Source organism: Rana temporaria, assembly GCF_905171775.1.
Source record: "Rana temporaria chromosome 10 unlocalized genomic scaffold, aRanTem1.1 chr10x, whole genome shotgun sequence".
NCBI lineage: Eukaryota > Metazoa > Chordata > Amphibia > Anura > Ranidae > Rana > Rana temporaria.
In genome coordinates, this window is record NW_024404485.1 from 1 (window position 1) to 23343 (window position 23343).

The following is a 23343-nucleotide window of genomic DNA, read 5'->3' on the forward strand; positions in this document are numbered from 1 at the left end:
ACATCGGGTTCCTGCCTCAGGAGGGTGTTGCTTAGAGTCCTCAGACCCGCCAGCGGTTGGGAGGTGGTACGAGGACACGGCAGAAGAAATACATCTTCCTTCACTTTGTCTCAGTTCAGTATCAAAACCTCATTCATACTTCTTTGCAGAAAAAGAGAAGAACCCCGAGTACTGGCGTAAGCAGGCCCAGGACACCCTCAGACTGGCACTGAACCTTCAGGACCTCAATAGGAATGTTGCCAAGAATACCATCATGTTCCTGGGAGACGGTGAGTCATAGGGGGCGCGGCGTTACGGACTGTGCAGGAGGGGAAGGCGCTACGGACTGTGCAGGAGGGGACGGCGATACGGACTGTGCAGGAGGGGACGGCAATACGGACTGTGCAGGAGGGGAAGGCGCTACGGACTGTGCAGGAGGGGACGGCGATACGGACTGTGCAGGGGGGGACGGCGTTACGGACCGTGCAGGGGGGGACGGCGTTACGGACCGTGCAGGGGGGGGACGGCGTTACGGACCGTGCAGGGGGGGGACGGCAATACGGACTGTGCAGGAGGGGACGGCGCTACGGACCGTGCAGGAGGGGACGGCGCTACGGACCGTGCAGGAGGGGACGGCGTTACGCACCGTGCAGGAGGGGACGGCCTTACGGACCGTGCAGGAGGGGACGGCCTTACGGACCGTGCAGGAGGGGACGGCCTTACGGACCGTGCAGGAGGGGACGGCGTTACGGACCGTGCAGGAGGGGACGGCGTTACGGACTTGCAGGAGGGGACGGCCTTACGGACCGTGGAAGGAGGGGACGGCCTTACGGACCGTGGAAGGAGGGGACGGCCTTACGGACCGTGCAGGAGGGGACGGCCTTACGGACCGTGCAGGGGGGGACGGCCTTACGGACCGTGCAGGGGGGGACGGCCTTACGGACCGTGCAGGAGGGGACGGCGTTACGGACCGTGCAGGGGGGGACGGCGTTACGGACCGTGCAGGGGGGGACGGCGTTACGGACCGTGCAGGGGGGGACGGCCTTACGGACCGTGCAGGGGGGGGACGGCCTTACGGACCGTGCAGGGGGGGGACGGCCTTACGGACCGTGCAGGGGGGGACGGCCTTACGGACCGTGCAGGAGGGGACGGCCTTACGGACCGTGCAGGAGGGGACGGCCTTACGGACCGTGCAGGAGGGGACGGCCTTACGGGCCGTTCAGGAGGGGACGGCCTTACGGACCGTGCAGGAGGGGACGGCGTTACGGACCGTGCAGGAGGAGACGGCGTTACGGACCGTGCAGGAGGAGACGGCGTTACGGACCGTGCAGGAGGAGACGGCGTTACGGACCGTGCAGGAGGAGACGGCGTTACGGACCGTGCAGGAGGAGACGGCGTTACGGACCGTGCAGGAGGAGACGGCGTTACGGACCGTGCAGGAGGGGACGGCCTTACGGACCGTGCAGGAGGGGACGGCATTACGGACCGTGCAGGAGGGGACGGCCTTACGGACCGTGCAGGAGGGGACGGCCTTACAGACTGTGTCACGGAACAGACCTGGTTCAGTTTATGAAATTATTTGTGTTCTGCAGGTATGGGGGTGCCGACGGTGACGGCTACTCGGATCTTAAAGGGCCAACTAGCCGGACAGCCAGGGGAAGAGACTCAGCTGGAAATGGACAAGTTCCCACATGTAGCACTTGCAAAGGTGAGACAGATTTGTGCATATATATAATAAAAATGTAATATATATAAAATTATAAATAATAATAAATAAAACATATATAAAATAAAAATAATATTATAAAATATATATAAAATAATAATAATAATTTTAAAATAAAAAATTATTTATAAAACATATATGACAAAAACAGCAGCTTGCAAAGTCCTGCATCATTGCAAAGTAATGGAGTGTAGGTGGGGAAAGCTCTTTTCTAGCAGAACAATCTGATATTCAATACAGAGAGGTCCAAAAGTAGAAATCAGTGATCTTGTTCGCTCCTTATAGGAGAAAGCAAAACCCCAATCCGCCAACAGCCGCTATTACCCAATCCCTCCCCAGTCCCCCCAATGGTCACCATGCCCAATCCCTCCCCAGTCCCCCCAATGGTCACTGTGACGGTATCGGTATGATATCCCCGTCAACGTTCCCTTCTTCCCATAACGAAAATCACCCCAATATTCCACGAGGAGGGATATCCCTGGAATCGCCCAGAAAGCCACACATGAGACCAGCTTACTGCTTGAACAACACAGACTTTAATGTTATAACACACAGCTTATATGTCATTTCCAAAACTGTTACAATGACAAATCTCCGCCCCCCTCACACTGGAGCTTCCATACAGATGACTAGGTAGACACGACGGGGCCGATGCTGAAAACACATTTTCTTTAGACAATGACATCAATGACGCTGAGCACTAGCTGTACTGAATACATCAACCAGACCGCTCGACCCCGCATATAGAGAGATAATTTCCACAATGAAGCAATCAGAATAATTAACCCAAGCCACTTAAACCCAGCTCTCCTTCACACAACACAATAGATCAATTAACCTTTAGAAATAGTGAGGGGACATTAGCACATCAATAACCTGGCTAGCAGGGAGCAGTAAACTGAGACCTATAGGCAAATGTATCACAATGGCCCCCCTTTTGCTCCCTGCTCCGGCAAACCCGGTTGGACCTTCCCTGGTCCAGTAGGGTTGACGGGTTCAGAGCTATTAGTCAGAGGTTAACTCCGTTTGGCATGACTGACCTCCCTTGGCAACTGCTTCAGACTCAGGTATGTCACCGGGTCGTCAGATCACACGCCGGTCAGTCCCCAAGTCTTTGTGCGATCTGCAAAGTCACCAGAAGTCAGTGTGAAGACAGCGAATGGGTCTGTGCGCCGCCGTCTAGGTGTCCCGCTATGGGAGGGGGCAGGTTATGGCTCTGAAGTGACAATCCCAGGAGATTCATAAAAAAGAAAAAGTTATATTTGTTGAAATGCTGTAGCACTGGTGCTCAGAGTCCGGGGGGGGGGGGGAATCAGAGCCCCATAAGGTCAGCCACCCCCTGCTCCCTCCGCAGCCGCCGGTTCTCCTCTTGGAGCTTCTCCAGCTCCATCTCCAGTTCATGCTGCTGTGACCTCAGGTGGTTGTTCTCCTCCTCCATGCGGCTTATGCACTCCTCCAGCTCTATGTACTCACGGATCAGATCCTGCTTGCTCATGTCCTGCAGGCTCTCCATGTGGTCCTTCATCATCAGGAACTGGGTGGTGGTGTAAGGGGCCACCGGTGGGCCCTTGGCGAACATCTCGGCACGCATCTGGGACGCCCGCTGCGACTCCCTCTCCTCCAGTCGCTTCTTCTCCTCCCAGGTCAGCTTGTTATACGGCTTCCAGGACCTCTTCTTCTTGAAGGGTGGCCGGCGGTGCCTCTTTCTGCCCAGCTCCCTCCAGGGCCCCTCCGGCTCAGGGCTGTCGCCCATGACCAGCTGACAATGGTGTTCCCTGTTGTCCGTAATAACAGATTGTACCATGAGGGCTTCGTAAGGGGTGCCCAATGGTTCTTCCTGACCCAGCTCCTTTGGATCCCAAGCAGAGTCTACACAATGGGCTGCTGCTGGTGGGCGGTACCCAGGTTGAGACCAATTTGACCTGGTGTTGTCATTCATGGGGCAATTCTGCTTGAAGTGACCCAGCTGTTTGCACCGGAAGCAGCGTTGTTCGTTGCCCTCCTGGCGATGATAGCGAGGGCTAGATGTCACCGGTCTGTTAGGAGGTTGGTATCTAGCGGTTGGTGGGTGTGAGGGCACCGTTTGTGGTGGAGGTTGTTCCTGTGGTGTGACCTGGTTCGTCTTGCGAGTATCTGCATATTCATCCGCCAACTTCGCGGCCTCTGGTAGAGTCATGGGCCTGCGATCTCTCACCCAATCCTTGACGTCCGTCTGGATGTGATTGTAAAATTGCTCCAGGAGCATTAGTTGCAAAATGTCCTCTGCGGTGGTGGCCTGGCTGCTGTTAGCCCAGTTAGAGGCCGACCGGGACAATTGGCATGCCCATTCCGCATAAGAGTCTTTCGTGGTTTTGCGTGAGTCCCTGAACTTCTGTCGGTGGGATTCTGGGGTTACTGCATAACGAGCCAGGAGCACTTCTTTAACCCGGGCGTAGCTATGAATATCCTGATCTGGCACGGTCCGGAAAGCATCAGAAGCTTTGCCTGACAGTTTGCCTGACAATATTGCAACCCAGTCTCCTCTAGCTATTCGGTGCAGGTTACATTGTCGCTCAAAATCCGCCAGGAAGTTATCAATCTCACAGTCCTTTTCATCAAAAGCTTTAAAAGCGCTAAACGGAATCTTCCTTGCGTCTGCTGTGCTCACTGTTCGTAGAAGGTGCGGCTGCTTGTTGGACTGCTGCCAGTTTTAACTGTAGCTCTGCGTTTACTAACATGTCCATCACTTTCAGTACCACATCTGGCGTTGGGTTCGGGCCGAACCACGCTAGCTTCTCTCTCATTAGCTTGTTGGCTGGCGATTCCTCCTCCTGAATCACTGGTGTCTCCATCTCTTGTACTGCTGGCGTTGCTGCAATCCCGTCCTCCTGGTCTAGCTCCATTGATTCTGCTATGATGACCCGCTTGGTTTTGTTGCTAGCAATCCTTCCACGAACTTCCAGTAGTTCTTCCAGTGTCTGCTTGGAATCCGGGTGTGAAGGGGAATAGAAGGGAAAAATCCCACCGCTACCAACCAATTGTGACGGTATCGGTATGATATCCCCGTCAACGTTCCCTTCTTCCCATAACGAAAATCACCCCAATATTCCACGAGGAGGGATATCCCTGGAATCGCCCAGAAAGCCACACATGAGACCAGCTTACTGCTTGAACAACACAGACTTTAATGTTATAACACACAGCTTATATGTCATTTCCAAAACTGTTACAATGACAAATCTCCGCCCCCCTCACACTGGGGCTTCCATACAGATGACTAGGTAGACACGACGGGGCCGATGCTGAAACACATTTTCTTTAGACAATGACATCAATGACGCTGAGCACTAGCTGTACTGAATACATCAACCAGACCGCTCGACCCCGCATATAGAGAGATAATTACCACAATGAAGCAATCAGAATAATTAACCCAAGCCACTTAAACCCAGCTCTCCTTCACACAACACAATAGATCAATTAACCTTTAGAAATAGTGAGGGGACATTAGCACATCAATAACCTGGCTAGCAGGGAGCAGTAAACTGAGACCTATAGGCAAATGTATCACAGTCACCATGCCCAATCCCTCCCAAGACCCTTCAATGGACACCATGCCCAATCCCTCCCCAGTTCCCCCAATGGTCACCATGCCCAATCCCTCCCCAGTCCCCCCAATGGTCACCATGCCCAATCCCTCCAATGGTCACCATGCCCAATCCCTCCGCAGTCCCCCCAATGGTCACCATGCCCAATCCCTCCCCAGTCCCCCCAATGGTCACCATGCCCAATCCCTCCCAAGACCCTTCAATGGACACCATGCCCAATCCCTCCCCAGTCCCCCCAATGGTCACCATGCCCAATCCCTCCCCAGTCCCCCCAATGGTCACCATGCCCAATCCCTCCAATGGTCACCATGCCCAATCCCTCCGCAGTCCCCCCAATGGTCACCATGCCCAATCCCTCCCCAGTCCCCCCAATGGTCACCATGCCAAACACCCCCCCCCCCAATGGTCACAATGCCAAACACCCCCCCCCAATGGTCACAATGCCAAACACCCCCCCCCAATGGTCACAATGCCAAACACCCCCCCCCCCATGGTCACCATGCCCAATCCCTCCCCAGTCCCCCCTATGGTCACCATGCCAAATCCCCCCCCCAATGGTCACCATGCCTAATCCCCCCCCCAAATTGTCACCATGCCAAATCCCTCCCCGGTCACCATGCCCAAGCAATCCCCTAGTCCCCCCAATGGCCACCATGTCCAACCCCCCCCCCCCACATGGTTTCTTTGTTACCTTTAGGAGAAAAGTAAAAGCCCAATCCCCCAATGGTCACCATGCCCAATCCCTCCCCAGTCCCCCCAATGGTCACCATGCCAAACACCCCCCCCCCCAATGGTCACCATGCCCAATCCCTCCCCAGTCCCCCCCAATGGTCACCATGCCCAATCCCTCCCCAGTCCCCCCAATGGTCACCATGCCAAATCCCCCCCCCCCAATGGTCACCATGCCAAATCCCCCCCAATGGTCACCATGCCAAATCCCCCCCCAATGGTCACCATGCCAAATTCCCCCCCCAATGGTCACCATGCCAAATCCCCCCCCCAATGGTCACCATGCCAAATCCCCCCCCAATGGTCACCATGCCTAATCCCCCCCCAAATTGTCACCATGCCAAATCCCTCCCCAGTCCCCCCAATGGTCACCATGCCCAAGCAATCCTAGTCCCACCAATGGCCACCATGTCCAACCCCCCCCCCCACATGGTTTCTTTGTTACCTTTAGGAGAAAAGTAAAAGCCCAATCCCCCAATGGTCACCATGCCCAATCCCCCCCAGTCCCCCCAATGGTCACCATGCCCAATCCCCCCCAGTCCTCCCAATGTTCACCATGCCCAATCCCCCCCCAGTCCCCCCAATGTTCACCATGCCCAATTCCTCTCCAGTCCCCCCAAATGGTCACCATGCCCAATCCCTCCCCACCCCCAATGGTAACCATGCCCAATGCTTACCATTCTCAATCCCCCCCCCCCCCACCATGCCCAATCTGCCAACAGTGGTTTCTTTGTTACCTTAAGGAAAAAGTAAAACCCCAGTCCACCAACAGCCACTATGCCTAATCCCTCCCCAGTCACTCCAATGTTCACCATGCCCAATCCACCAACAGTGGTCTACGTAGCCATCTTTAGGAGAAAGCAAACCCCCAATTCTTCCCTCCCCCATGCTCAATCCCACCAGCCACCATCATGCTCACCCCCCCCCCCCCAAACATCCACCATGTTTAATTCCTCTAATGGCCACCATGCCCCCCCCCCCCTCAAAATCCTCATGGCCAAAGTGGTTTACATGGCTTCCTTTAAGAGAAACTCAACCCCCCCCCCCCCAAACAGCCACCGTGCCCTGGCAACAGTTTACCGCTTTCATGTCCAAGTTCCAGGCTGATTTCTAATGTAAATCCACTTCCATAGGCGGGGGGGGGAGCGTTGGCCACATCCAGCTGACGCTCACCTCATTCGATGTATGTTGGCTGGTAGCCATTGGCACATTACCTTCCCCTGCTCTCAGAGACATTAAACACGTCCGGTTGTTTTGGAGCGACGAGCTGCGTGCGATAAGGACGCCCTTAGAACAACGCGTTCGGGTCGCCGCGGCCAGACTGGACCCACAGCTGTGTCATTGGCAGAATAATAACGCTCATAAAAAGAGTTACAACACAAAACTTCTAGACAAATTTGTTGACGAAAAAAAACCTGATAAAAAAACAAAAAAACGCGATTAAGTGTCCAACTAAGAAAAAAAAAGGAAGGGGGAGGGGGGGGAGGGGGGAATGAAGGAGATTAAAGAAAATGAACGGGACGTTTGATCGCGGGATGAAAGTCTCGGGTTTCGGATGAAGAACTCCAATTAAGCTCCACAGTAATCATTACACTGTAACAAGATGTAGATTCATGGGAAGAATTAGAGAAATGCCGCAACATTGTTACAATGTTCTGTGTGATCTTCCAACAACCGCAACAAAATCGCATCAAACGCGCTTTCTATGAAAATGTCCAACCTTGTGTGCCGAAACCATGAAGCAACGGTTTTATATAGCTCCGACATATACCACAGCGCTGTACAGAGATCACTGAGCCAGTCACATCCGTCTCTGTACAGAGGAGCTTACACTCTAATGTCCCCTCCCCCCACATCACATCAGTCTCTGTACAGAGGAGCTTACACTCTAATGTCCCCTCCCCCCACAGTCACATCAGTCTCTGTACAGAGGAGCTTACACTCTAATGTCCCCTCCCCCCACACATCACATCAGTCTCTGTACAGAGGAGCTTACACTCTAATATCCCCTCCCCCACAGTCACATCAGTCTCATGTCTTCTGTAAAACAACCTTCCATTAACCAGAATGGGCAGACAGACCAGCCACTCTCTAGGCCTGCAATGGGTTTGGAGTGGTGATCTGGGTGGACAGGGGAGTGAAACACGGACCTTAGGGGAGCCAAGCCAGATTAAGGGGGAGCAAAAGCCAAACATAGGGGAGAAGCAAAGCCCAAACACGGGGGCTTGCAAAGCCCAAACACGGGGGGGGGGAGCAAAGCCCAAACACGGGGGGGGGGGGAACCAAACAAGATTAAGGGGGAGCAAAATCCAAACATAGGGGAGAAGCAAAGCCCAAACACGGGGGGGGGGGGCAAAGCCCAAACACGGGGGAACAAAGCTCGAACATCAGGGGAACAAAGCCCGAACATCAGGGGAACAAAGCCCGAACATCAGGGGAGCAAAGCCCGAACATCAGGGGAGCAAAGCCCGAACATCAGGGGAGCAAAGCCCGAACATCAGGGGAGCAAAGCCCGAACATCAGGGGAGCAAAGCCCGAACATCAGGGGAACAAAGCCCGAACATCAGGGGAACAAAGCCCGAACATCAGGGGAACAAAGCCCGAACATCAGGGGAACAAAGCCCGAACATCAGGGGAACAAAGCCCGAACATCAGGGGAACAAAGCCCGAACATGAGGGGAGCAAAGCTCGAACATCAGGGGAGCAAAGCCCGAACATGAGGGGAAAAAAGCCCGAACATCAGGGGAACAAAGCCCGAACATCAGGGGAACAAAGCCCGAACATCAGGGGAACAAAGCCCGAACATCAGGGGAACAAAGCCCGAACATCAGGGGAACAAAGCCCGAACATCAGGGGAACAAAGCCCGAACATCAGGGGAACAAAGCCCGAACATCAGGGGAACAAAGCCCGAACATGAGGGGAGCAAAGCTCGAACATCAGGGGAGCAAAGCCCGAACATGAGGGGAAAAAAGCCCGAACATCAGGGGAACAAAGCCCAAACATGAGGGGAACAAAGCCCAAACATGAGGGGAACAAAGCCCAAACATGAGGGGAACACAGCCCGAACATGAGGGGAACAAAGCCCGAACATGAAGGGAACAAAGCCCGAACATGAAGGGAACAAAGCCCGAACATGAGGGGAACAAAGCCCGAACATGAAGGGAACAAAGCCCAAACATGAGGGGAACAAAGCCCGAACATGAGGGGAGCAAAGCCCGAACATCAGGGGAGCAAAGCCCGAACATCAGGGGAGCAAAGCCCGAACATCAGGGGAGCAAAGCCCGAACATGAAGGGAACAAAGCCCGAACATGAAGGGAACAAAGCCCGAACATGAGGGGAACAAAGCCCAAACATCAGGGGAACAAAGCCCAAGCAAAACCCGAACATGAGGGGAGCGAAGCCAAATTTAGTCCAGGGATTGATCTGGGAATATCTCTCTTCCTTCCAATCACCGGGTCACATCGCTCTCTGTGGCTCCTCCCTCTCTGGGTATCCCAGAGTCTCCTCTGGTGGACCACTAACATTCCTGTCCCGATCCCAACCATGGCTGGTCAGGAAACCACCAGACGGCTCCCAGAATCCTCGGCTCTCAGAACACACAGGCGCTTTATGAGCTTCCAGTAAAGGGGGGTTTGCTGGTCCCGGGGGAAAGTTTCCAGTTCCAGGCTGTGGTTCCCGGCGGGAGGTCGTGTGATGAATGCGCTTCGGCTTTTCTTTACACAACAAAGTTGTAATGAAACCTAAAATTACTAAATATTTATACCGCCGAGAACCAAACACGGCGCAGGGCGAGGAGACGGAATTACACAGCGACTGCCGCCAATTCCCGACCCGTCTGCTGCAAGTAATAATCAGGACTACAAATATCAGCACAGCAAACACCTGTAATATAAGAGATGTATAGCGCCAACATCTGCCACGGCCCTGTACAAAGCACACACCGGAGCCAACGTACACCAACCCATAAAAGTCTGACGATCGGTCCGATAGATCGGATTGTATGTGCTACAAGCGATAGTAAATGCAAGTATGTTACACTTCTCTACTCTGTAATGGTTTTGCACAGAGTAGCCCAGATCCTTCTCTTCTCGGGTCCCCATGGGCCCTCCTGCCCCCCCCCCCCCAGAGCAAACAGCTTGCTGCGGGGGCACCTGAGCAGGCTCACTCCCGAGCCACTGCTCTGCACATCCATTCAGACACGGAGCTTCAGCTTGGCCCCACCCTCTCGCACTTCTCATTGGCTCACTAGCTGTGATTGACAGCAGCAGGAACCGATGGCTCCCTCTGCAGTCTTAGCCAATGAGGAGGGACAGTCCCTGGAGAGAGCCGAGGCTCTAACGCACCATTGGTGGATCGAGATGGGGCTCAGGTAAGTATTGGGGGGGGGGCTGCAACACGCATGCAGGTTAAAAAACAACAACTTTAGAACCACTTTACAGCGCAACTTCACTTTTGTTGAGACATAACTCCTCCCCCTCGGGGTGATCTCTGTACATTGTAGGAAATAAACCCCTCCCATTGCAGGGATGTAACAAACTTTGTAGCCGATTCCTCCCTTTTTTTCGGAAGAAATATCTGCTTGTTTCTGTGTCCATGTGAATGGGAGTGACTGTATAATTATCAACCGGCTGCTGCACCTGCAGGGTTCCAAATGAGGAAAGTGGCAGGGTCTGCATTCCCTTTAGATGTGATTTGCTATTGGGAGTATCTCACCAAAAAAGACTTTGTTGCAGGTGATGCCCAAAATCTGACTGGTACAAGCCTCTGGGAAAATCAGTGAGCCAATCCCACAAGCAGGGACGTTTGCCCCGTCCCGTATTAATGACGTTTGCCCCGTCCCGTATTGATGACGTTTGCCCCGTCCCGTATTGATGACGTTTGCCCCGTCCCGTATTGATGACGTTTGCCCCGTCCCGTATTGATGACGTTTGCCCCGTCCCGTATTGATGACGTTTGCCCCGTCCCGTATTGATGACGTTTGCCCCGTCCCGTATTGATGACGTTTGCCCCGTCCCGTATTGATGACGTTTGCCCCGTCCCGTATTGATGACGTTTGCCCCGTCCCGTATTGATGACGTTTGCCCCGTCCCGTATTGATGACGTTTGCCCCGTCCCGTATTGATGACGTTTGCCCCGTCCCGTATTGATGACGTTTGCCCCGTCCCGTATTGATGACGTTTGCCCCGTCCCGTATTGATGACGTTTGCCCCGTCCCGTATTGATGACGTTTGCCCCGTCCCGTATTGATGACGTTTGCCCCGTCCCGTATTGATGACGCTCGCCCCGTCCCGTATTGATGACGCTCGCCCCGTCCCGTATTGATGACGCTCGCCCCGTCCCGTATTGATGACGCTCGCCCCGTATTGACGACGTTTTTCCGTCCCGTATTAATGACGTTTTCCCCGTCCCGTATTGATGACGTTTTCCCCGTCCCGTATTGATGACGTTTTCCCCGTCCCGTATTGATGACGCTCTCCCCGTCCCGTATTGATGACGCTCTCCCCGTCCCGTATTGATGACGCTCTCCCCGTCCCGTATTGATGACGTTTTCCCCGTCCCGTATTAATGACGTTTTCCCCGTCCCGTATTAATGACGTTTGCCCCGTCCCGTATTAATGACGCTCGCCCCGTCCCGTATTAATGACGCTCGCCCCGTCCCGTATTAATGACGTTTGCCCCGTCCCGTATTAATGACGTTTCCCCCCCGTCCCGTATTAATGACGTTTGCCCCGTCCCGTATTAATGACGTTTGCCCCGTCCCGTATTAATGACGCTCTCCCCGTCCCGTATTAATGACGCTCTCCCCGTCCCGTATTAATGACGCTCTCCCCGTCCCGTATTAATGACGCTCTCCCCGTCCCGTATTAATGACGCTCTCCCCGTCCCGTATTAATGACGCTCTCCCCGTCCCGTATTAATGACGCTCTCCCCGTCCCCTATTAATGACGCTCTCCCCGTCCCGTATTAATGACGCTCTCCCCGTCCCGTATTAATGACGCTCTCCCCGTCCCCTATTAATGACGCTCTCCCCGTCCCCTATTAATGACGCTCTCCCCGTCCCCTATTAATGACGCTCTCCCCGTCCCCTATTAATGACGCTCTCCCCGTCCCGTATTAATGACGCTCTCCCCGTCCCGTATTAATGACGTTTCGCCCGTCCCGTATTAATGACGTTTCGCCCGTCCCGTATTAATGACGTTTCGCCCGTCCCGTATTAATGACGTTTCGCCCGTCCCGTATTAATGACGTTTCGCCCGTCCCGTATTAATGACGTTTCGCCCGTCCCGTATTAATGACGTTTCGCCCGTCCCGTATTAATGACGTTTTCCCCGTCCCGTATTAATGACGCTCTCCCCGTCCCGTATCAATGACGCTCTCCCCGTCCCGTATTAATGACGCTCTCCCCGTCCCGTATTAATGACGTTTTCCCCGTCCCGTATCAATGACGTTTTCCCCGTCCCGTATCAATGACGTTTTCCCCGTCCCGTATCAATGACGTTTTCCCCGTCCCGTATTAATGCAGTTTTCCTGTATTTATGTTGTGGACCTTCAGTCCAAAGTTCTCCTGAAGGCAACTCCCAGAATTCAGGAGCCATGGTTTTTGGAGTCCGTTGCTCTTTTGAGGTTTCCTACTCCTGACAATTGGTGGCCGTTTTTTATGGTTTATTTTTATTATGTGGACTTCAAAACTTTGAGAATAGCTGACCTGCGCAAGCGGAATTCTGGAAGTTGCCTTCATGAGAACTTTGGACTGAAGGTCCACAACACAGAAGGAGGGAGAAGAGGATTATAGAATAGAAATGTCGTACAAACCTAGTCTGGGTCACGGGTTCAAAGTATCAAAGTCACTGAAGCCAACAGCCAGGGAACTAGATTTTCGCAAGAGACAGCAATTAGAGACCTACAAGGTGCACGCGGCTTCCAGGGCCATCCCCCGTTCAGTGATGCAGAACAGCCGCATCACTGCTCGGGAATCAGCATGCGAATCATACAATGGCCTCCCTCAATGATCTCCAATCAGAAAGGGATCTATACTGAAGGAACATTCTCTTTAATAAAGTACAGGCTAGCCAGAAAACATGGCATGTGTATGAAGACAATAGATGAACGTAAACCTGTCTCTCTCTTGCAGACTTACAACACAAACGCTCAGGTTCCCGACAGCGCCGGTACCGCCACAGCCTACTTGTGTGGTGTGAAAGCCAATGAGGGAACAGTTGGTGTAAACGCGGCATCGGTGAGGGGTCAATGTAACACCACCAAGGGCAACGAGGTGGCCTCCATCCTAAAGTGGGCCAAAGATGCAGGTAAGTTCTGGCAAACAGACCCAATACTGAACTCCTCCCAAATGTCAGCGCCGTAGATTAGATTTCACCTTCAACCGCCCCCAACTGGCAGTGGAAAGAAAACTTATCGGCTCCTTTGGAACTTTGTATCTGGGAGAGGAAATCCGGCACCGAGACCAATTGTCTGAACAAAATACAAGTTCTGATGGGAGCAATCTCAAATTTAGTCACAAAATGTGAATTTGTAGCTAGGAACAAATTTTCTAAAGATTCTTATTCCACCCCCCTCTCCCCCCCACCCCCATTATCAACCGACCCAACAGGTTATGGAGGAGGTTCCGTAGATTCTCACATTTATTCAATTTCTCTACCAGGAAAATCGGTTGGAGTGGTGACCACCACCAGGGTGAACCATGCAACCCCCAGTGCCGCCTATGCCCATTGTGTCAACAGAGACTGGTTTTCGGATAATGAGATGCCCAAAGAAGCCGTGGCAGAAGGGTGCAAGGACATCGCCTGGCAGCTCATGCACAATATTGCAGATATAGAGGTAAGATTACACATTCTGTGGCCAGTGGCGACCGTAGACTACAGAGGACCCTTTTAAGGGCATAGCTTCTGCTTCATATTAACTGCCACTTTCTTTAAATGATCTTAGGATTTTCCTTGACACACCAGATAAGAACTGCCATTTTCTTCATCCTCTACCCTATAGCAGCACTATACCATGTTTCCTGGCATTGCCAGATGCTCCACCACCACTTTTTCTTTTAAGCACCCATAGTTCCAATCTAATTCCATAGATCTAAAATGGTTAACTTCCACAAAATAGCCCAGATGACCAGCAGTGGAAAGAGTTCCCTCCACTACTGACTATATGACCTGACTGGCCCCTTCACCGCCATCATGAACCCCCAACTGGCCCCTCCACCACCATCGCAAATCCCCAACTGGACCCTCCACCGCCATCGCAAATCCCCAACTGGACCCTCCACCGCCATCGCAAATCTCCAACTGGTCCCTCCACCGCAAATCCCCAACTGGTCCCTCCACCGCCATTGTGAATCCTCAACTGATCCCTCCACCGCAATCCCAAATCCCCAACTGGCCCCTCCACCACCATCGCAAATCCCCAACTGGACCCTCCACCGCCATCGCAAATCCCCAACTGGACCCTCCACCGCCATCGCAAATCCCCAACTGGTCCCTCCACCGCCATTGCAAATCCCCAACTGGTCCCTCCACCGCCATTGTGAATCCTCAACTGGTCCCTCCACCCCCATCGTGATTCCCCAACTGGCCCCTCCATCGCCATTGCGAATCACCAACTGGACCCTCCACCGCCATTGTGAATCCCCAACTGGACCCTCCACCGCCATTGCGGATACCCAACTGGCCCTTTAAGTATCTATTCCATTGGCCAACTGATCTCCAGTCCTACCCTTCCACCCTTGTCTGATAAATACCGACATTATTAAATCACATGTTTGGCAAAAGTGAAGAAATCCCAGGTTTAGACTCCTACAATCACATGAAAGGATTCCATAACCAATAAAACCAAATAGTGTCTTCATTGGTGGCATATTTGTGCCCACATCTTCCAAGTCCCACTAATACTGACGGGATAATGTGACCTAGAGATCTGAATATGACTTTACCAAATGAAAAAAAAAACACACCTTTTATGTCGAGTTGGTTACTTACATTTTTCGGAGTTGCAGAATGGAACCGGAGCTTGAAAAGGGCAAGCTTCACTAGAAGAGAAGAATCGCGTTAGATCTCCAGAAGGACAATCATGTTTTCTCAGCACTTAGGTTTCTTTTGTTTTTAGGTCATCATGGGAGGGGGAAGAAAATACATGTTCCCTAAAAACACCCCCGATATCGAGTACCCCAAAGAGGAGAAGGCAAATGGGACAAGGCTGGATGGGCTAAACCTGACCAAGATCTGGATGGAAAATAAGCCACGTAATAAGGTGAGTCAGGAGTCGCACTTCGTATAAAAAAGGTGGAAATTACCACAGTAGGCCTCCAGGTCGTCAAAAACCAATGACTTTCTAGGAACCCTTTCTACTAAAGTATTATATTTTTTTATTATATTATTCTGGATTTATATGGCACCAACAGTTTACACAGCGCTTTACAATATAAAAGGGAGACAATACACTTATAATACAATAAAATGCAAGAGGATTAAGAGTGCCCTGCTTAGAAGAGTTTACAATCTTATAGGGTGGGGAAGGTGGTACAAAAGGTTTTAACTGTGGGTAATGAGCTGATGATAGTGGTAAAAGATTAGTTGGAGACGTGATAGGCTTCCCTGAAGAGAGGAGTTTTCAGGGATAGCCTGAAGGTAGCAAGAGTAGGGGAATAGCCAGACAGGTTGAGGTAGGGAGTTCCAGAGGATGGGAGAGGCTCTGGAGAAATCTTGGAGGCGAGCATGAGAGGAGGAGACAAGGGAGATTGACAGTAGGAGGTCTTGAGAAGAGTGAAGAGGACAGTCTGGGTGATATTTGGAGACAAGATTGGTGATGTAGCTCGGGGAAGAGTTGTGGTTAGTATTTTGAATTGAATTCACTGGGAGATTGGGAACCAGTGGAGGGGTTGGAGGAGAGGGGTGGTGGTGGTCAGTGGAGGGATTGGAGGAGAGTGGTGGTGGTGGTCAGTGGAGGGATTGGAGGAGAGGGATGGTGGTGGTCAGTGGAGGGATTGGAGGAGAGGGGTGGTGGTGGTCAGTGGAGGGATTGGAGGAGAGGGGTGGTGGTGGTCAGTGGAGGGATTGGAGAGAGGGGTGGTGGTGGTCAGTGGAGGGATTGGAGGAGAGGGGTGGTGGTGGTCAGTGGAGGGATTGGAGGAGAGGGGTGGTGGTGGTCAGTGGAGGGATTGGAGGAGAGGGGTGGTGGTGGTCAGTGGAGGGATTGGAGGAGAGGGGTGGTGGTGGTCAGTGGAGGGATTGGAGGAGAGGGGTGGTGGTGGTCAGTGGAGGGATTGGAGGAGAGGGGTGGTGGTGATCAGTGGAGGGATTGGAAGAGAGGGGTGGTGGTGGTCAGTGGAGGGATTGGAAGAGAGGGGTGGTGGTGGTCAGTGGAGGGATTGGAAGAGAGGGGTGGTGGTGGTCAGTGGAGGGATTGGAAGAGAGGGGTGGTGGTGGTCAGTGGAGGGATTGGAGAAAAGGGGTGGTGGTGGTCAGTGGAGGGATTGGAGGAGAGGGGTGGTGGTGGTCAGTGGAGGGATTGGAGGAGAGGGGTGGTGGTGGTGGTCAGTGGAGGGATTGGAGGAGAGGGGTGGTGGTGGTCAGTGGAGGGATTGGAGGAGAGGGGTGGTGGTGGTCAGTGGAGGGATTGGAGGAGAGGGGTGGTGGTGGTCAGTGGAGGGATTGGAGGAGAGGGGTGGTGGTGGTCAGTGGAGGGATTGGAGGAGAGGGGTGGTGGTGATCAGTGGAGGGATTGGAAGAGAGGGGTGGTGGTGGTCAGTGGAGGGATTGGAAGAGAGGGGTGGTGGTGGTCAGTGGAGGGATTGGAAGAGAGGGGTGGTGGTGGTCAGTGGAGGGATTGGAAGAGAGGGGTGGTGGTGGTCAGTGGAGGGATTGGAGAAAAGGGGTGGTGGTGGTCAGTGGAGGGATTGGAGGAGAGGGATGGTGGTGGTCAGTGGAGGGATTGGAGGAGAGGTGTGGTGGTGGTCAGTGGAGGGATTGGAGGAGAGGGGTGGTGGTGGTCAGTGGAGGGATTGGAGGAGAGGGGTGGTGGTGGTCAGTGGAGGGATTGGAGGAGAGGGGTGGTGGTGGTCAGTGGAGGGATTGGAGGAGAGGGATGGTGGTGGTCAGTGGAGGGATTGGAGGAGAGGGGTGGTGGTGGTCAGTGGAGGGGTTGGAGGAGAGGTGTGGTGGTGGTCAGTGGAGGGATTGGAGAGGGGTGGTGGTGGTCAGTGGAGGGATTGGAGGAGAGGGATGGTGGTGGTCAGTGGAGGGATTGGAGGAGAGGGGTGGTGGTGGTCAGTGGAGGGATTGGAGGAGAGGGATGGTGGTGGTCAGTGGAGGGATTGGAGGAGAGGGGTGGTGGTGGTCAGTGGAGGGGTTGGAGGAGAGGTGTGGTGGTGGTCAGTGGAGGGATTGGAGAGGGGTGGTGGTGGTCAGTGGAGGGATTGGAGGAGAGGGATGGTGGTGGTCAGTGGAGGGATTGGAGGAGAGGGATGGTGGTGGTCAGTGGAGGGATTGGAGGAGAGGGATGGTGGTGGTCAGTGGAGGGATTGGAGATCGGGGTGGCAGACACTGAGCAGTTGGTAAGGTAGAGAAGTCTGGCAGCAGCATCCATGATAGACTGAAGAGGGGAGGAGCCTATGGAGAGGTAGGCCAATGAGAAGGGAGTTGCAATAGTCAAGGCGAGAGATAACAAGGGAGTGAATGAGGAGCTTGGTGGTTTCATATAATGAACTATAAACCTTACCAGCTAGTCTTCTACATTAAACATCCACCAAGACAAGTTCTTACCAGTCTCCAATACAGCAGACAGCGTTTCTTTGCCCGGTATATTCTCCATCTAGTTGCTGGTCCCTCCGATCATATCCAGCCCTGCAGACAACATACAGAAAAGGTTTGTCTTGTGTGGTAGGAGAGTTGCGTTGCATTTTGGCCTAGGCTAGCCATTATACACTATTCCCGCCAGAGAACGCCTTGTACCTTAGCAGGTTGCCAGAGGAATCCCGGCAAGCCACAGGCTCCAGTTCTCCATACCGAGGACATGGAAAGCCTGAAAAACTTCCTGTGATCATGATCCTGCCTGGCCACGAGAGCAGGAAAAACCATGTGAGGAGTATTTCATAGATGTCATAAAATCAGCAGGAACCTTACTGGGCAGTTGGAGACGACAGAAGTCCAACATGCCAAGAGGTTTAGCTTTTGAGTTTAGGTCAGGCAGTTTTGACATTGACCGTCACACGTCTCCATGTAGGCAAGGAAGTCAATTTCTCATCACACCATCAGTGGCGGTGCGTTCATAATGGGCGCAGGAACGCTGCCCCCTCTCTCTCCTGCACCCATCACTCAATAGATAGATTCATGCATTGCACTGACCTAACACTGACCGCCTCTCAGCCAATCAGGTGCACCGGATCTGGTTACCGGTCACATGATTGGTTAAAGCGACAGGCACTGTGATTGGTCGCCCATCAGGCGTCCACTCATAGCAGAGATGACATTGAGGATGGGAGAAGACATTGAGGACTCGGAGGGAGCGTGGAGGAGGACAGCGCTGACCCGAGAAAGGTAAGTGCCAGGCGGGGAAGGAACCTGGCTGCGTTTGAGGGGGCACAGTGGCTGCATTTGATTTTTTTTCCCCCAGTTTGTGCCCCCCCAAAAATTTGGAGCACCAGCTGCTGGTGTGTATATTATATATATCACCTTTCAGACCTCATGGTCCAGGCTTTAGATCAGCCTCTAAACTACTTTACCCCGGAGAACTCCTGAAGCCAATTTTGAGGTCTCTGGGAACCTCTGCAGAAGTAAATTCACTGGGGGGTCTATTGGGGAAAATGACTTGCAGTGCTGGTCGGTGAAAAGAATACCCCCTTTAAGTGGTTCGTTGGAATCCCACCCCTACACACAGCTTAAAGGAACATTGAGGTCATGCGGTTGGCAAGTGTCACTGGACCCAGAACATTGCAGGCACCATCAGATGGTCAACCAACCATCAGCTGAAGAACTCCTAGCAACCTCTGGAGGTGCCCAAGTGCTCCACAGAAACCCTGGTTGGGAACGGCCACTTTAGACAATCAGGTCTACTGAGCGTTGGAATGAGGGGTTTGTATAACAAAAGCCTGAACAAGTGAATGAAGCCCATACAGCAGGATACCCCCGCGGCAGTTCTTCAACCCACCAATTTATACACAGACTTTGCGTGTTATTTGGTTTATACCTGGTCCGGTATGCAGGTCTGACCTCCTAAAAAACACACGTTACCAGGTTTGTCAAAATTGGTATCAGACCGAATCCTTTGTCTATTCACAGATTGCACGTTACGTATGGAACAGAGATCAGCTGCTGGGGCTGAAACCAGAAGAGACCGACTATGTCCTGGGTAAGTCGTGTCACCGTTTTGTGGAATGTGTTAAAACGGTCCTGGGGGGGGGGGGGGGGGAATACAAAAACGTTTCCAGCTTTCTACGTATCCCACAACACCAGTGGCCGCTGTGCGAAGGCTCTTAGCCGGCCCTCCCCTTGGATTGGCCAAAGTCAAATTTTCAGATGCTTTGCAAGGGCAGAGGGGGGAATCGCAGCTTACTCAGTCAGCCCAGTCTGAGTAGTCTGAAGCAGAGTGGGGGGACAGAACACCTCCTACAGATCCTGTGCAGCCACAACACCCCTCGTCTTCACATCCCGTTCTCAGCATTCAAAAGACTCCGGCAGCCAACTCCAGCCGGCCTCTGGTCCTCCTCCAACCAAAACCCGCGCTGATTTCCAGCCAATTCCTGGGAGCAGCACAAGATCGGGGGGGGGGGTGCACGGATGTAAGGAAGGTTGGGGAACTCTTTTGACATTAGATGTGAGGGGGGGGGGGGGACAGAACACCTCCTACAGATCCTGTGCAGCCACAACAGGCCTCGTCTTCACATCCCGTTCTCAGCATTCAAAAGACTCCGGCAGCCAACTCCAGCCGGCCTCTGGTCCTCCTCCAACCAAAACCTGCGCTGCTTTCCAGCCAATTCCTGGGAGCAGCACAAGATCGGGGGGGGGGGGGGATACACTGATGTAAGGAAGGTTGGGGAACTCTTGACATTGGATGTGAAGGGGGGGGGACAGAACACCTCCTACAGATCCTGTGCAGCCACAACACCCCTCGTCTTCACATCCCGTTCTCAGCATTCAAAAGACTCCGGCAGCCAACTCCAGTCGGCCTCTGGTCCTCCTCAAACCAAAACCCGCGCTGCTTTTCCAGCCAATTCCTGGGAGCAGCACAAGATCGGGGGGGGGGGGGGGGTACACTGATGTAAGGAAGGTTGGGGAACTCTTGACATTGGATGTGAGGGGGGGGGGGACAGAACACCTCCTACAGATCCTGTGCAGCCACAACACCCCTCGTCTTCACATCCCGTTCTCAGCATTCAAAAGACTCCGGCAGCCAACTCCAGCCGGCCTCTGGTCCTCCTCCAACCAAAACCCGCGCTGCTTTCCAGCCAATTCCTGGGAGCAGCACAAGATCAGGGGGGGGGGGTACACTGATGTAAGGAAGGTTGGGGAACTCTTGGATATGGGGGGGGGGGGGGGGGGGGGAGCTCCGGACATCTAGTCTTACAGATACAACCGGCCTTTTGAGGGCAACCATAATGCAGATGTGGCCCTCGATGACATGGAATTGGACACCTTGAAAGTAGACATTGCTGCTATTGAGGATGACGGGAGCTCAGAGATGGCCTTTTATGAATACAGTTGCTGTATATTGGGACACGTCAAATGTACTCATTCGTACGCCGCGTTACGCCTTGCTTCAGTCATTCGCAAAGTAGTTACACAATAATGTAATTCTGCCAAATCATGGGGAAAATCTGCCAAGTGTGTAGCAATGTTGGGCGTTTGTAGGGCTTGGCTTGGCCTACAGATACATCCTTAAAATTAAATGAATATACAGGAAAACAGGGGCAAACCTACAGGGGTCACAACTACAACCCGGGGCCAAGCTCCAGGGGGCCTGTGCAGTTCCCTTGTTCTACACCTGGATATGCAGGAATTTAGAAGCTGCAGGAGGAAAATGGAGGCGGATCAATTCTTCCATGTGCCACACTTCCTATCCACTTTCCTTTCAAGCTGCCCCTGGGCACCACCCTGTGTGCTTCCCTGCCCCCGGGTCCCCCCACAGCTCTGTTAGCTTCCCCCCTACCCTCTCCTGCCGACAGCTGCAGGGATGTGTCAGGATGGGGAGCGGGGAAGGTACATCTGTCATTTACTGGCCCCTTCCTTTTTCTGAATGAACAGTGCCAGTGATCTGTGCCAATCACTGTCCATTCATAAGCGAAGTATAGTAAGCGGTTTACTATGCTTCCGTTTGTGAACAGGAAGTTCTGTACAGAGCTATTCCTGTCCCTTCATTCTGTGCAGCGGAGGCTACAGAGATGGAGATTGATGGCTGTAGCCTCAGTCACCTTTCTCTGTCTCAAAAAAACGCAACACATCAGAGGTCTGTTTTAACCTTTGATTTTTCCCAATGGGGCTCCAAAAAAAATTAAAAAGGTAAAAATAGTAAAAAATGCAACTGTACAAAATACAATAATAATAATAATTTAAAAAAATAAAAATAAATACAAATAATAAAAAAAAAAAAAAAAAAATTAAAAACTACTGACACCACTAATGGAACTACCAGGGTTGCAAGGCTTGCACTTGAGACCAAGGCCTGGTGGCCTATAGGGGTGCCCAAGCACACCAAACATGTGAAATGGTCCCGCTGCAGGACCATAATGAAGGGCCTCCCGGGATCAGGGGCAAAGGGCCTCCCGGGATCAGGGGCAAAGGGCCTCCCGGGATCAGGGGCAAAGGGCCTCCCGGAATCAGGGGCAAAGGGCCTCCCGGAATCAGGGGCAAAGGGCCTCCCGGAATCAGGGGCAAAGGGCCTCCCGGAATCAGGGGCAAAGGGCCTCCCGGAATCAGGGGCAAAGGGCCTCCCGGAATCAGGGGCAAAGGGCCTCCCGGCCTTCCGGGATCAGGGGCAAAGGGGATCAGGGGCAAAGGGCCTCCCTATAGGCTCACTATACAAGCCGCTTAGGGCCCTGCAAAGTTGCGGAGGGCCCCCCAAATTACATATCGGCCCCGCCTGGTGAGAAGTCATTATCGGCCCCTCACCCCGCTTCTCACTTTAATGTAAGATGTCATTTCCGACAGCAGTACACCCCCTCCACCCACTTCTCAACTTTAATCTTCAATGCTTAATGTCACTGGCCCGGATTAAAGTAGAATTGCGCGATATTTGCGGGGGAGCAGGGCAACGATTTTGCCCTGCGCCCCCGCAAATATTTTGCGCTGCCCTCGATTCACGGAGCAGTAGCTCCATGAATTGCGAGGGCGCGCCGGCAAATTTGCCCGGCATTAGCGCGCGCAAGTTAAATGATCCCGCCGGGGGCGGGAATCATTTAAATTAGGTGCGCTCCCGCGCCGAGCGTACAGCACATGCTCCGTCGGGAAACTTTCCCGACGTGCATTGCGGCAAATGACGTCGCAAGGACGTCATTTGCTTCTAAGTGAACGTGAATGGCGTCCAGCGCCATTCACGTTTCACTTACGCAAACGCTGTGAAATTCAAATTTCACGGCGCGGGAAGGCCGGCTATACTTTAGCATTGGCTGCCCCTACTATTAGAAGGGGCAGCCTTGCGCTAAAAGTAGCCGTACTGAAACTCCGTACCTGGCTTGCGCGGGGCCCGCGCAAGCTTGTGAATCAGTGGTAGTATGCAATTTGCATACTACACGCTGATACACAATGGGAGCGCCCCCTAGCGGCCCCCGCAAGAATGCAGCCTAAAATCTGCGAGGCATAAGAGCCTTATGCCGCGCATATCTTAGCCTGCAGTCGGTGTAACGAGATTCCTGAATCAGGAGCACTCGTTACACCGGAGCAAGTAAGCACTTGCGCTGCATAACCTATGGTTGCGCGGGCGCAAGTGCTTCTTGAATCTGGGCCACTGTCGGCAGCAAACCCCCCCCCCCGCTTCTCAACTTTAATGTGACATGTAATTTTGCTTAGGGCCCCAGGTAGGTCAGGATCGGCACTGCTCCCGGGATCAGCGGCCCCGGCTGGGGTCGGGGAGGGCCTCATGTTTTCTTGTACCAGGGCCTTGAAGGTTCTAGTTATGCCTCTGCTGGAAATTGTTAAACGTGAACTTCCCGTGAGAAGCTCAGCCATCTTCTCTATTCCTCCAGGTCTCTTTGAACCCAGCGATATGGTGTATGAACTGGACAGGAACACAAGTACAGAACCCTCCCTGGTGGAGATGGTGAAGGTGGCCATCAGTATTCTAAAGAAAAACCCCAAAGGATTCTTTCTCCTGGTGGAGG

At 53.1% G+C, this 23343-nt stretch overlaps 1 protein-coding gene across 1 annotated transcript in view; it reads left to right on the top strand.

Moving 5' to 3' along the window:
- Positions 1 to 149: 149 nt before the first annotated feature.
- ALPL (alkaline phosphatase, biomineralization associated) overlaps positions 150 to 23343 on the top strand; it is a gene marked incomplete at its 5' end in the record, with an annotated part of 33073 nt that continues 9879 nt past the window's right edge. Inside the window, 7 exon segments of the mRNA XM_040334481.1 lie at positions 150 to 269; positions 1572 to 1687; positions 13156 to 13330; positions 13684 to 13859; positions 15141 to 15284; positions 19310 to 19379; positions 23209 to 23343. Coding sequence (XP_040190415.1) covers positions 150 to 269; positions 1572 to 1687; positions 13156 to 13330; positions 13684 to 13859; positions 15141 to 15284; positions 19310 to 19379; positions 23209 to 23343 — 936 coding nt within the window.